This window comes from Hyperoodon ampullatus (assembly GCF_949752795.1).
Source record: "Hyperoodon ampullatus genome assembly, chromosome: 6".
Lineage (NCBI taxonomy): Eukaryota > Metazoa > Chordata > Mammalia > Artiodactyla > Ziphiidae > Hyperoodon > Hyperoodon ampullatus.
In genome coordinates this window covers 1,458,167-1,472,119 of record NC_136919.1, presented here as the reverse complement: position 1 = coordinate 1,472,119, position 13,953 = coordinate 1,458,167, and the positions used below count along the sequence as shown (strand labels likewise).

Genomic DNA, 13,953 nt, shown 5'->3' with positions numbered 1-13,953 from the left:
CACATTGGCTAAGGGCCACCCTAACGACCTCACTTTGCCTTAACCACCTCTTTAAAGACCCATCTCCAAACACGGCTACGTTCTGAGGTCCGGGGAGCTAGGCCTTCAACATATGACTTTTGGGAGGACACAATTCATCCCAGGACAGACCCCCCAAAAAGCCAGGGGGGTCTTGGGTGAGCTTAGCTCCGAGGGAGGGGCTGTGTCCTCCCTGGGAGGTGCATGGTGGCCAGGCGGGGGTCCTTCAAAGGCGGGGCCGGCAGAGCAGGCCGAGTCGGGCTGTACGTCCAGGATGAGAAGGGCGAGTTGGAGGGAGGCCAGTCGGCAGGGGAGCCGGGGCAGCGGGAGCAGGTTCAGGTCCCAGTGGGACAAACGGGTGGGTTGCACACTCCCTCTCAGCGTCCGGTGGGCACCCTGGGGTCTGCAGAACCTCTGCCAGTGCTTCCGAGCCTGGGGGCGGCTGAGGGCTGAATACCTGAGGGTCAGGGGAGGTTCGGGCAGGGGAGGGCAGAGCCCTTGCTCTGTGGCCGCAGCTGCCCCTCCCCCCAGGACCTTGCCAGCAAAGTGATGGGCAGGGCCAGGTTCCAGGCATGCCCCGTTCAAACATGAGATGGCAGCCTTCTCCTTGCTGCTGAGGGCTCCAAAGATTTGGGTAGCAGAGAGGCGCTCCTCATGACCCATGGGTCCCCTGAGGCCCGTCCTGCTGCATCTGTGGGAATCCCACAGCCCCATTGAACTTCTTGGGAGTTCAAACACTGCTAGGAGTTCTTTCTTTTAAAAAAATAATTGATTGGTATTCCACGGGCTTCCCTGGTGGCGCAGTGGTTGAGAGTCCGCCTGCCGATGCAGGGGACACGGGTTCGTGCCCCGGTCCGGGAAGATCCCACATGCCGCGGAGCGGCTGGGCCCGTGAGCCATGACCGCTGAGCCTGCGCGTCCGGAGCCTGTGCTCCGCAACGGGAGAGGCCACAGCAGTGAGAGGCCCGTGTATCGCAAAAAAAAAAAAAAAAAAAAAAAAAAAAAAATGGATTGAGGTAAAACTCATAGAACATAAGATTAATCATTTTACAGCAAATTCAGTGGCATTTAATACATTAAAAATGTGCAACCACCACCTCTATCAAGTTCCAAAGCGTTTCATCACCCAACGTAACACCCCAGCCCCACTGGGCAGTTGCTTCCCATCCCCCACTGCCCTCAGCCCTGCGAACCACTCATCTGCGTGCTGCCTCTATGGGTTTACCTAGTCTGCATGTTCCATACAAATGCAGCCATACAGTGTGTGGCCTCTAGCGTCTGGCTTCTTTTGCTCAGCGTGATGTTTCTGAGTTTCAGCTGGGCTGTAGCAGGTGTCGGTAGCTTCATTCTTTTTCATGGCTGAATAATATTCCATCATATGTGTATTTTAGTCTGGGTTCTCCAGAGAAACAGAGCCAACAGGATGTATCAATACATAAAGGAACTGATTACAAAGAATTGACTCACACGATCTGGGGGCTCCAAAGCCCCCAGATCTGGGGTCAGCAGCTCGAGACCAGGGGTGCTGATGCTTCGGTGCAAATCCGAAGGCAGGAAAGGACTGATGTCCCAGCCCTAGTGGTCGGCAGGAGGGCGGACCTCTTACTCAACCTTTTCATTCTATTCAAGTCTTCACCTGATTGGGTGAGACCCACTCGCATGGGGGGGGTGTCTGCTTTACTCAGCCCACAGATTCCAGTGCTAACCTCATCCAGGAACACCCTCACGTTTGGCCAAATGTCCCCCCAGCCAAGTTGACACATAAAATTAACCGTCATAATGTGGGCCTACTACATTTGGTTCATCCATTCGGCAGCTGATGGGCATTTGGGTTGTTCCTACCTCTTGGCTGCTGTGAGCACGTGTGTAGATGCACTTGTGTGAGTCTGTTTTCACTTTTGTCAAGTGTACACCTAGGAGTGTAATTTTGCGGTGTGGGTGTTCTTTGGGCAGAATTCAGGCTGAGTACCGTCCCCCGAAGATGAAAATTCAGCCATTTGCCATATTCCACTTCCCAGAACCTCCTGTCCCAGGAACGAAGCATCTGAACTCAGTGAGGAAATCTTGGGTTCACCTTTGTGCCTGGATAGGCCAGGCCCAGGGGCAGGCGGCACTTTGTAGTGGAAGGGGGTCACCGGACTCTCTGTTATTCTGGTTTGGGGACTTCCCTGGTGGCAGAGTGGTTAAGAATACTCCTGCCAATACAGGGGACACTGGTTCGATCCCTGGTCCAGGAAGATCCCACATGCCGCGGAGCGACTGAGCCCATGAGCCACAACTACTGAAGCCCACGCGCCTAGAGCCCGTGCTCCGCAGCAAGAGAAGCCACCACAATGAAAAGCCCACACACCGCAACGAAGAGTAGCCCCCGCTCTCCACAACTACAGAAAGCCCACGCACAGCAACAAAGACCCAACACAGACAAAAAATAAAGTTTAAAAAATTTTTTTTTCATTAAAACAAAATCTGGTTTGAAGCCACTGGCCTGGGGGCGGGGCCAGGTAGAGAAGGGGTGGGCTCAGGTAGAGAAGAGGTGGGGCCAGGTGAGAGGAGGGCCCAGGCCAGGTGGGAGGAGGGGCACAGGCAGGAGGGACGAGGAGAGGCCCACGTGGGCATCTGATGGCCCAACTCAGGATTCCTAAGCCAATGGTTCTGCCCAGCCTGCACCCCTTGGGGTCACCCCCATGGTGCCCCTGCTCGTATGTTCCTGTGGCTCCCTCTGACCTCACGCTAGGGTCTGGACTCCTTCCCGTGGCTTCCCGGCCCCTCCCTGTGCCCCTCTTTCCTGCAGCGGCCCCGGGCCGTGGTCCCCAGGCTGGTCAGTGGTGCCTCGCCCTCCGTGGCCCAGACAAATGGGAGAGCCCAGAGCCTGGTGTCGGGCTGTATGTGCCCAGCTCCCTGTGGGGTGTCTGCCTCCCCGTGGTAGACAGGGACACTGGACACCTTCCAAGCGGACAGAGTGACACGGGCCAGGGCTGGGCGGTCTCACCACCGCTCTCCCGTCAGGAGGTACTTCAGAGCAGATTGCCCTGCTCATCCTCGCTCTCAGAAAGCAAGCCAGCACCACAGCCAAGTTTAGCAAAATCTGGACGACCATCAGAATCATTTTTATTGCAAATCAGCTAACAAAAAAGATGAAAAAAAATACATCATTTTCATCACCTGCAGTTTTGCATGTAGATAACTTTTTTAAAAAGTTTCCTTTTCATGTAAACTACACTCTATTTTATAAAACACAGTAAGAAGCAACATCTTAGGAAGTGTCTGGTCATGCCCACTAGGGGTGGCCCAACATTGTGCCCGGCGAGGCCCGAGCAGCTGCCCGAGCACGGTGGGCAGCAGAACCCTCCCTGGCTTTGCTCTCAGGAGCTACGGCTCGGCAGCTGCAGGTCAGGTCGTGGGGCCTGGGTTCTGACATCCCTTACCAACATGACCCCTGACAGATTTGTTCAATCAGATTTCTTAAACAAAATCCCCCTTTAGAAATGTATTTACAGACATTTACTGTGCCACAGGCTTATACTTGATAATGTAAGAATCTGCTCCCTCCCCCGGGCACACGCCCCCCCCGAACCGGGAGGGGTGGCCCGCAAGCAGGCTCCCGGCACCCCAAGCGCCCCACTGAGCCTCGCCGGGCCCTGGCACGAGGGTCTCTGAGCAGTGAGGCTGCACACAACCATGTTCTTCCAAGTCTCCTATAAAGACAGGGCCCATCAGCGCTCGGGCCCCAGGAGCACCAGTCCATCTTCCGCTGAACCTGGGAGATGCAGTTCAAGTTGAGACGCCTCCAACGGGGTGGCCCAGGCAGTGTCTTTCCCCAGAAAGGGGTAGGCCTCCCTAACGTGGGGTCCAAGGTGGGTACCACACCTCTGACTTCTCACTCCGCATGATGCTTAAATATCAGCGGGGGTGGGGGTGGGGGCCTGGGAGCCTCCGGAAAGAACAAGAACTCACAAGACCAACGAACAACCACATAACACTGAACCCGAAACAAAGATTCATGATTGGTACCATGAAATGTACCCTTGGTATACCCCAAGAACACATTTTTAAAAGCATGTTTTTAAAAAGTCATTTAAAAGAATACCAAAACGCATAAACCACATCATTTCACGTTACTTTCCTACTTTAGATGCAAATTAACCCATGTGCCAAAGGAGTAAAGGGTCTGCTTTTCTAACTCTAGATGCGTCTTCTCGCAAAACGCAGGTGGTCCTGGGAGCGGGGGTCGGGCAGTGGTCCGGCTTTGGAGGAGGGGTGGGGGGCTCTCTGGGGAAACGGCAGCAGGCCCAGGCACCCCGGGAGCTCTTTGAACAATGCTGGCTCAAAAACCTCCCTTCTCTGACATTTCTTTTCGGATCAAAAAAAAAAAAAAAAAAGGAAATCAATAAATAAATGGCATTTGGAAATCATGAATCTTTGTTTATATTTTACAAACACCTAGGAATCTTTATCCTAAGCAGGGAAATCATGATTGAGAACTAGTTTATTTTCTTGGAGCAGATAAAAGTTGCTACCTGGTGATATACAAAACAGTACATATAAATAAAAAGACAGTGTTTCCAGGTAAAATAAAAGTACATAAATAAATACTAAAAAAAAAAAAATTAAAAATCCTTGTCCTCTTATTTTGTATAAAGACGCATTTTTTGAAAAAAGCTCCTTTGGTCGGCCCCGACATCCACGGAGTGCACGCGAACGTCCAGCAGGGCTTGGGAAAGGAAGCACAGGGTCCCTGGGGGCAGCCGGCTGTTTACTTAAAGGCCTCAGGAACGTGGGCGATCTGGGACGGCATGCTGGTGGGCGGGCTGGAGATGCCCTCGGACCAGTCGGAGATGTTAGAGTGTGGCGATGAGCTGGACCACTGGTCGGGGGACTCCGGGGACGGGGTGAGGAAGGGGTGCTCGGGCACCTGCAGCTGGTGGCTGGGGGTGTTGTCCACGGGGGAGGAGTAGCTGTGCTGGGAGGGGGGCGTCAGGAACTGGGCGGTGGTCATGGGCGGGGCCAGCGCGGCCGGCAGCGACGTGGGCAGGACCTGGCTGTCCTGCGGCAGGACGGTGTGTGCCGCCAGGCTGCCGGGGCCCAGGGGCTGCACGTCCGCCTGGCTCAGCTCCCCCGCCAGGAAGCTCCGGCCCATGTGGCCGCTGGTGGCCGAGCCCACGCTGAGGTGTGGCTGCGGTGCCTGCGGCTGCATGTTCGGTGGCTGCATCTGTAAGTTCTGCTGTTGCTGCTGAGGCTGCACCAGGTGAGGCTGGGCGGCCAGCCGCGTGTTGGGCAGGGCCTGGTAGCTCATCATCTGGGACAGGGCGGTGGCAGACAGGCCTCCGTGCAGCGGGCCCACCATGCCGTGCTGGAGGGCAGGGGCCTGCGTGCTCAGGGTGCCCGGCGCCACGCTCCCTCGCAGCGGGTTGTACTGGCTCGGCACCAGGCCATTCTGCAGCCGGGACAGCCACTCGCACTGGCCGTTCAAGCCTGCGGCCCCACCCACGGTGAAATTCACGGCCCCACCGCAGCTCCCGCTGCCACCAGCACCCAGGACCGCGCTGGTGCCAGAAGCCACGGGAAGGTGGGAGAGGCGTGGCGGCCCTGCCTCAAAGGCCAGCCGGCCACCCCCACTCAGCGCTGCCATCTCGGGCTTGGCCGCCACACTCAGGTGGCTGACGCCCAGGTGGGCATCAGGCATCCCGGGTAGGTGGTTGAGGGGCATAGAGGGAGATGGCTGGAAAGGGGAGGGCAGGAGGGGCGGGGAGGCCACATCCGACAGGTAGCCGTGGGGGGACTCCAGGGAGTCCACGGGCGACAGCACGCTCGAGCTGTCCAGCAGGCAGCCCTTGCCGTCCTGGGACTTCTTCCTCCGTGCCTTGAGGTCCTTGGGCTCCTTGCCGCCGCAGGCCAGGCCCTTGGTGCTGGGCTTGCGGGCCTTCTTGCCCTGCACGGCGGGCTTGAGGTTGCCCAGGTAGCCGCTGGGAGAGCAGAGCGGGGGCGACAGGGTGGGCGCGCCGTGCAGCGGGGGGCTGCGCACCAGGCTGTACTCGTCCAGCAGCCGCACGATGTCGTGGTGCATGCGCTCCTGCGCGATGTCGCGGGGCAGACGGTCCATGTGGTCCGTGATGTCCCGGTTGGCGAAATGGTCCAGCAGCACCTTGGCCGTCTCGTAGCTGCCCTCCCGGGCGGCCAGGAACAAGGGCGTCTCCTCCTGGGGGAATGGACGGGGGCAGGTGAGGAGGTCACCTGTCACCAGAGGGACCGGCGGTCTGGCCCCCTCCTCCCGGCCACGGGGTGGGGGGCAGCTCATCTTGACCCTCCCCAGCATGCTACCTTTACCTGGCCTGTTACGTCTTAACAAAAAGGGTCTTAAATACATCTTCTGAGACCCACCCAGAGGTGGTCTGTGGGATCCTAAATTCTAAATCAGTAAAGCTTCACCTTTCCAGGGGTCACAGGCCCCAAAGGAAATCTAACAGACTGTGGCCCCTCTCCCCTCCCTCCAAACCTGCACAGACGCAACCCCTGCCACAATTTCAGGGGCTTGGGGATGCCTAAAGTGCATCCGTGGGCACCACACGGTCCCCCAGGGACCCTGACATCTTAGCTCTGTCCCTGGGTCTTGGTTTTCTTATCTGTACAGCGGACATGCCGCATATGCCCCCGAGGCTGCTGTGTGTGTGTGGGGTGAAGCCTGATGGTGCCTGCCTGGTACACACAGGCCTCGGCCACGGACGCTGCCACGCCACGGCAGTCCCTTCGGCCAGCCCCTCCGTCTCCGAGGCTGAGTCTCCCCAACGGGAGGTGGGATCACGTCTCTGCCCCACCGCGGACTCAGGAGTTCCTGGGCCCAACACTGCCCCCTGTGCCCCTCCCCAAGGACAGTCTGAAATGCAACCGGGGGTCAGTGAAGTATGGGGTGGGGCTGGAGCCCCACAAAGGAGCCCAGTGACAAGTTCAGGAGACGTGGGGTCAGACTGGGTTGGGGAGGAAGGAAAGTGCCTCCTTAGCCTCAGGGCACAGACCGTGGCAACGCTGAGGGAGACCAGGGGGAGGTCCAGGCAGAGAAGGTGGCCACTCGCGTTTACCCCTGGGGGCCTCCCAGCATGGAGCCCACCAGCCTCTTGACTCAACGTGGACCATCTGGGTCACCCCACTCCACCCAGGGACAGCCAAGGACAGGGGTGAGGTCCAGGTCACAGTGACAGAGAGCGGAGAGCTGCAGCTGCTTACTCGCTATGCGGGGATGCACGCCCTGCGCTTGAGAGGGGACCCGTAAATACGGTAGGAAGGAGGGAGGGAGAGCCGACGACACACAGGCACTCGCTGAGGGGTCCCCATCTGTGTGCCAGGGGGTCCTCCTGGGACTTTACAGGTTAGGGAGCTGAGGCCCAGGAACTGAAGTCACCGGCTTGGGGGTCCCCCCGTCGGAAGAGAGGGGTGTCAGGGGACGTGACTTGCCCGCCCGGCCCACCTTGTTGTTCTGCATGTCCTTGTTGGCCCCGTTCTTCAGCAGCACGACGGCGGCCTCCACGTTGTTAACCGCGGCGGCCCAGTGCAGGGCGGACTTGCCTGCCAGGGGAAGCAGAGGGCGGGTTAGGGAGGAGCAGGTGCCCGTGGGCACCCCCACGGGCTGGGCGCAGCCTGGCTCACCCAGGTCGTCCACGGCGTTGACATCGGCGTGGGAGTTGATGAGGTCCTCCAGCATGCCCTCGACGGCCAGGCGGGCGGCCAGGATCAGTGGAGTTGTGCCGTCGTGCATGCGGGCATCCAGGTCCGTGGCTCGGTTCCGGATGAGGATCTAGGCGACAGGGAAGGTCTCAGGCTTGGCCAGTGTGAGCGCGAGGCCCCCACCTGGGACAAATGCTTGGGATCTGATCCCTGATGTGGAAGCAGCCCTTCCTGGGGTCTAAGTGGCCCCAGCGAGACTGGACGGCCATGGAGTTGGGGCGGCGGGGGGGAACCACCAGCCACCGCTAGAGGGGCCGGGGCCAGAGCACCCGTGAGAAGGACGGTCACTGTTTGCTGGTGGGTGAAGGGAGCTGGGGACCAAGCCATGTGCGGGACGGGCCTAACTCCTGTGAAACAAGCGCCCGTGGGAATTTATGTCTCTAAGCGCCAGAGAGGCTGCCAGAGCAAACTCGCCAGGGCCTGCCTCCAGGGGCTCATTTAAATCTCCTTGATCTCTTACTTCCATAGAAAGACAACACGTCAAAAATTACTAAATTAAAACCCCCGTCTGTGCCCTATTTACCTGCCCGTCTGTGCAGAGCAGCACTGCCCAGAGCCTGGTTGGTCTGTGGCAGGGGGACCAGCCGGCGGCTTTCAAAGCACCCTCTGCCAGAGACACTCCCCAGAGGCCCAGGCATCCAAGTCCCTAATCCACCCTGGTCCTGAGACCCCCAGCAAGGCCAGAGCCCCCAGTTTGCAGGCAGCAAACAGCAGCCTCCAGCCCTTCTCCCCACCGCCAGAGGCGACGCCTCCAGCCAAAGCAGGGAGGGAGGGCCAGGGCGGGAGGGGCAGACGCAGGGGACGGAGCCTGTCTTGGGTGAAGGCGAGGAGGCCCTGCTTCCTGCAGGTCCCCACGGCCTCCTGCTGGACCGCGGCTAGCCGGGCTCCCCCGCGAGGACGACACAGGGCTTTGATGCTCTCCCCGGCCTCGGGCCCCCTTCAGGGTGCAAAGGCTCGAGATGGGGAAGTGGGGGAGACGCCAGCTGCCCCTGCTCTGGCCACGCTTCGAATGAGGGCTTTGGGGCCGCCCGCGAGGAGGGAAGGCGGATGCAAGCTAGTAGAAGGGCGCGGGCACGGCTGCCCACCTGAAAGACACCCTGCGCGTCCGCAGCCACGGCCGCGTGCAGCGGGGTGCGTCCCATGTTGTCCTGGATGTTGGCGTCAGCGCCGGCCTCCAGCAGGCGCTTGGCCGCGTCGGAGCGCGAGTAGCGGGCAGCCAGGTGCAGGGCGGTCTCGCCGGTGCGGTCCGTCTGGTTGTGCAGGCTGGCGCCCTGGTAGATGAAGTCCGAGATGACCGCGGGCGCGTCCTCCTCCTCCTCGCTCTTGCCCGTCTCCAGGCCCCCTCCACTGCAGGAGGCTATCATGAGGGGCGTGAAGCCGTCTGCAGGGGCGGGACAGGGGCGGGGCCTGGTCAGGAAGGCCAGCCCCCAGCAGCTGCTCGGGGACTGTGACAACCGTGCGCAGCAGGCGGGCAGCCCTGTGGACACGCGGCCCACGGAGGCCACCCTGCCTGGGGCCAACGCAGCCCATCCAGGCTCCCCGAGGGCAGAGCCAAGTCCAGCTCCAACGGGCTGGTGGGCGACAGAGACGCCGTCCGCTCCGCTCCCTGACCTGCCCGAGACCTTCACCAACAGCCCACCCAGGAGAGAGACCGCGTAAGAAATGGGTGGTTAGGAAACCCAACACCTTGGGTGTCTCAAAAGAAGCGCTTCGGATCAAGAAATTAACTCGGAGGGCGGAGTGAGTTTTGAGACCGTCACCCCGAGGCGGGAGCCAGCGAGGAGGCTGAGCGACTCCCTGGGGTCCCCACCCACTCCAAGGTCTCATCCCCCCAAAGCTGAGCTTCCAGGTACTGACCCCGAGGGCTCAGGGGAGGGGGGCAGGCGGGTCACGAGGTCAGGGAAGAGCAGGCTGCCCGAAGCGGCCAGGTGCCCCAGGGTGGAGCCCTGGAGGGTGGTGCGGGGGGCCGGCGGCACCTACCCGGCCCGCGGACATTGACGTCCATGCAGTCGGTGTCGGCCTCGCCCTGGGGCGGCGTGGGAGCCATGGCGGACACGCGGAGGTCAGCGGCGTCCAGGTGCTGCTGGGTCCACTGCCGGTGGTCTGTCTGGTCATCCAGGTCGGGAAGGACCACGGGCTCCTCGAACTAAGGAAGAGGGTCGAACAGAGGGCCACGTCCTAAGGGGCCGGGAGGGGCGGGGGCGGGGGCGGGGCCCTGGAGCACCGACTCACCCGGAACTTCTTGGCTTCCAGGCCCTCCTCGCCCCACTCGTTCTGGTTGTCGTCCATGAGGGCGCCGTCCGAGGCGTTCTTCAGGGGCCTGGGGGTGAGGGGGTGGGGGGGTGGGGAGGCGGGACTGAGCGGGGCTCCCGGGAGACCCCGGCGCCCTGCCCGCGCCTGGCGTCCGAGGTGGGGCCCGTGGGTCCACAGGGGGCAGCCCCGCCTCCCGCAAGTCCCCCGGATGCGGCGGCCACGTCCACTAACTTGAGGCCCACGGAGTCCTCGCCGAGGGGCTCCCGCCGCTTCTTCTTGCTGGCCTCCGACACCTTGAAGCCCTCGGGGAACCAGAGCTGGCCATGCTGCCGCCGGCGCTTCCGCGACAGCAGCACCCCACAGCCCACGAAGAAGAGCAGCACGAAGGCCACCACGGCCACGTACATGAAGTGCAGCGGCGGGGGCGGGGGCGGCTCCACCGTCTCACCTGCGGGCACGGGGGCCGCGGGCGGGCGCCCGGACATCAGGCCGAGCTACCAGGCAGGCTGGCGGCCGGGGGCAGCGCACTGGCTCCGCGGCCGGGCGCCTCCTCGCCCACTCTCCTCCATCCCGCCCCCCAAAATAAGGTCATTTTCTACGCGATGAATCAGAATTGCAAACTATCGCTAAATTCTCTCCTGCACCAGCCGGCTATCTGGAGACGGCTTTTACTTTTTTCTCCTTTAAGGGAGAAGGATTAGCCAACTTCAAATCACTGCACTTGCATTGAGCTGTTAAGACAAAGGATTTAGGGGGATTTTCGAGATACAAACTTCAACACTTCACATGACACCGATCAATTCTTTTCTCTCTCTCTCCTTTTTTTTTTTTAAAAAAGCTGTAATGATTTTGAAATAATACCCAACAAAGAAAAATCAGGAGGAAGGGGTGGGGCGAGAAAAAGGCTCCCACTTTCTGGTGGATGTGCTGGTTCCCCTGGGCCAGCCTCGCTGACAGCTGTCACTGCGGGGAGGCAGAGAGTGCGGGGCGGAAAATGCCAGCAGAGCGCTCCCGAAACTCTGGATGGCGTGACACCCCCGTGGGTGGCGAATGGCACGAAGAACGTGCGCACCTAGGAGGGGAGCCGGGAGACGGCCCCTCCCAGGCGGACCCCGCCCAGGACACGCAAACGCTCCCGAGGGAGTGTGGCTGGGCGAGCAGGGCGGGCCACTCACTCTGCACGGCCTCGATCTTGTAGGGGATGTTGAGGCTGCCCAGCGAGGCGAGCGCGCCCAGGAAGGCGGCCACGTCCGTGGCGCTCTGGAAGCACTGCGAGGACGACTGGACGCACTGCCGGTTGTCGATCTCCAGGTAGACGATGGACCTGGGGGCGCACCAGGGTCAGGGGGCTCGGACCCCAGCCTCCTCCCTGCGCCCACCCAACCCACTGCCTCCAGGGACCAGCTCTGGCCCCTGTGGCATCACCCTGATGGGCGGGGGCAGAGGCACTCCCAGAACCCGAGGGGGCAGCCTGGGGCGGCGGGGAGCTGGGTCTGGACAGGAGCAACCCTGGAGGTGGCCGGCGCCCCTGCCCGCCCACCACGGCACACGTGGCTGCTCCTCAGACACTCCCCAGAGAGCTCTCGCCCCAACCCCGGCCCCGGGGCTCCCCTGGGTGCCGCGAGCATCCCTGTTCCTCATCTTGGAAGGAAAGAGATGTCAGGAGCCTGATCCTCCCCCGAGAGCTGACCCCAGGCTCCAGGACGTGGGCCATGGGGTGAAGAGCCCCGGGGGGAATGCTGTCTCTGCCCCTCATCCCTCACAGGCCCCGTAAGTCCTGGGCCTCTTTCACCATGTAGTGGGAAGAGCGCTGACGCCCCAGGGTGGGGGGGGCCCTGACGGTCAGGGAGGGCCTGGCCTGCGGGGGTGGGAGGGGCCCCGCGGGAGCGCACTCACCCGCGGATGTCCATCGGGTCCAGCTCCCTGCGCCGGCGCCCGACCCCGCTGCCCGGGAGCAGCGAGGCCCCACCGTCCACAGAGCGCCTGATGGGGTGCTTGTGCAGCTCCTCCTCGCGGCCGTAGTAGGGGAAGATCATCTGCTGGCCGCTGGCATCACGCTTGAAGACCACGTTCGTGTGCAGCAGGCGGCTGAGCTCGCGCAGGAAGTGCAGGGAGTGGTTGCGCAGCTGCTCGGGCGGCATCAGCACCACCAGCACCAGCGTGCCGGCCGCCAGCCGCTCGGGCACGTGCTCCGCGCAGTCCAGCCCATCCCACTCGCACTCGGCGCTGTTGCAGCCCTGGTCGCAGTGCCCGTCCCTGAAGTGGTCCTTGCAGTACTGGTCGTACAGGGGGCTGTGGGCACAAGGCACGCTCAGGGCTCCCTCCATGCCGGGCCCCCGGGGACCCTCGGCCGGCACCTGCCCTCCCGCCACCCTGCCCGTGAGCTCGGGGTCCTTCCTCCGCCCGCGCCCCTTGCCCTCCCCCTGCCCGCGAGCGGACGGCTCCCTCGTGCTGCCCCGTGAGCCCCGGGGCCCCCGCGGTGCAGAGCGGCCGTCCCCGTGGGCCTTACTTGCACTGGCCTTCTGCGCGCTGGCAATCGAAGCCGTCGAAGAGGCAGCCGGCCGAGTTGCACTGGCTGTCGCAGCGGCCGTTGCTGAAGTACTTCCAGCACTGCAGGGACTGAGTGCAGTTCTGCCAGGGGTCGTTGAAGTTGAGGGAGCAGTCGCCGCCGTCCCAGCCGCAGGCGTGGTTGTTGCACTGAAGGCTGCAGACCTTGTTGCCGGCCTCCTCGCGGCAGCCGGGGAGCTCGCAGGCCTCCTCGATCTGCGGCGGGGGGATGTCGAGGCCCACGCCACCGCCGAAGCTGTAGTCCAGGATGTGGCACAGGAGCCCGTTGAACTTGGCGGGGCACAGACAGCGGTAGAAGGGGCTCTCGGACGTGGGCTCGCAGCTGCCCTGGTTGTAGCAGGGGTTGCCACCCATGCAGGGGCTGCTGACAGGGAACTGGCACTCGGGGCCGGTGAAGGGGCCCAGGCACAGGCAGGTGGGGTTGCGCGGGCCCGAGATGCAGGTGCCGCCGTTGAGGCATCGCAGGCTGCCGCAGCTGCGTGCATCATTCTCACACGTGGCACCCTCGAAGCCCTGCCGGGAGGGGGCCACACGGGGGGTGTCGGGGTGGGCCGGCTCCCCAGATGCCCAGGGACCCGCCCAGGCCTGGCCGTGCCTCTGCATCCCCCATCCCCCTTTCCCCGGGCAGCTGGACCCTTTAAAGAAAGTCGACATAAAACGCTCGGGGGTTCCCAGGGGTTGGGAGTGAGGGAAGAGGGAGCACAGGGGGGAGCGTGGGGCAGTTTTAGGGCACCAACAAACCCACGTGATCCTGCAACAGTGGACGTGTGACACTACACGTGTGTCAGACCCAAACACCACAGGAGAGCAGACTTGACCTAACGGTGTATCAGTGCTGATCATTTAACAATGTATTGATGCTGGTGGTAAACGGTAACAGTGTTCCACGTGAGGGCAAGTTGCTGACAACCGGGAAACTAGGTGTGTGTGTGGGGGGGTACGTGGGGACCCTCCTTCTGCACGATTTTTCTATAAAAGTGCTCTAAACATAAAGTTTATTGACACAAAGCACACGGTCTCGAGGGGAACAAGGAGGCTGGAGTCCAGACACTCAAGCCACCCTTGGTCCTCCGGCACGTGTGTGGGATGGGGGGAGGCGGGGTTCTCTGGCCACCTCAGTACCCCAGGTGTGCCAAGCGGGCATGTACTCCTGTCACCTTCAGACCAGGGAGCCCTCCTGGCCGCACAGGGCCCTTCCCATCGCCTGCCCGGCTGTACCTACCGCTGGGCATTTGCAGATGAACCCGCGGGCGGTGTTGGAGGCCACGGCACAGCTGCCCCCGTTCTTGCAGGGCCTGTCCTTGCAGCCGTTGATGACCGACTCACAGCGGCGCCCTGGGGACGAGAGCAGGTGTGAGGGGCTGACCCCGACCCGGCACCGCTCCCTGCCCCCGGCCG

General features: G+C 61.9%; 1 protein-coding gene across 1 annotated transcript in view; it reads right to left on the bottom strand.

Annotated features, from left to right (window-relative positions):
- Positions 1-4,486: 4,486 nt before the first annotated feature.
- NOTCH1 (notch receptor 1) overlaps positions 4,487-13,953 on the bottom strand; it is a gene marked incomplete at its 5' end in the record, with an annotated part of 45,553 nt that continues 36,086 nt past the window's right edge. The window contains 11 exons of the mRNA XM_079705794.1: positions 4,487-6,214; positions 7,478-7,575; positions 7,657-7,804; positions 8,820-9,115; positions 9,715-9,880; positions 9,967-10,054; positions 10,219-10,435; positions 11,163-11,311; positions 11,884-12,279; positions 12,497-13,068; positions 13,778-13,890. Of these exons, the coding sequence (XP_079561920.1) occupies positions 4,772-6,214; positions 7,478-7,575; positions 7,657-7,804; positions 8,820-9,115; positions 9,715-9,880; positions 9,967-10,054; positions 10,219-10,435; positions 11,163-11,311; positions 11,884-12,279; positions 12,497-13,068; positions 13,778-13,890 (3,686 nt within the window). The 3' untranslated portion in view covers positions 4,487-4,771. The remainder of the gene's footprint in view (positions 6,215-7,477; positions 7,576-7,656; positions 7,805-8,819; positions 9,116-9,714; positions 9,881-9,966; positions 10,055-10,218; positions 10,436-11,162; positions 11,312-11,883; positions 12,280-12,496; positions 13,069-13,777; positions 13,891-13,953) is intronic.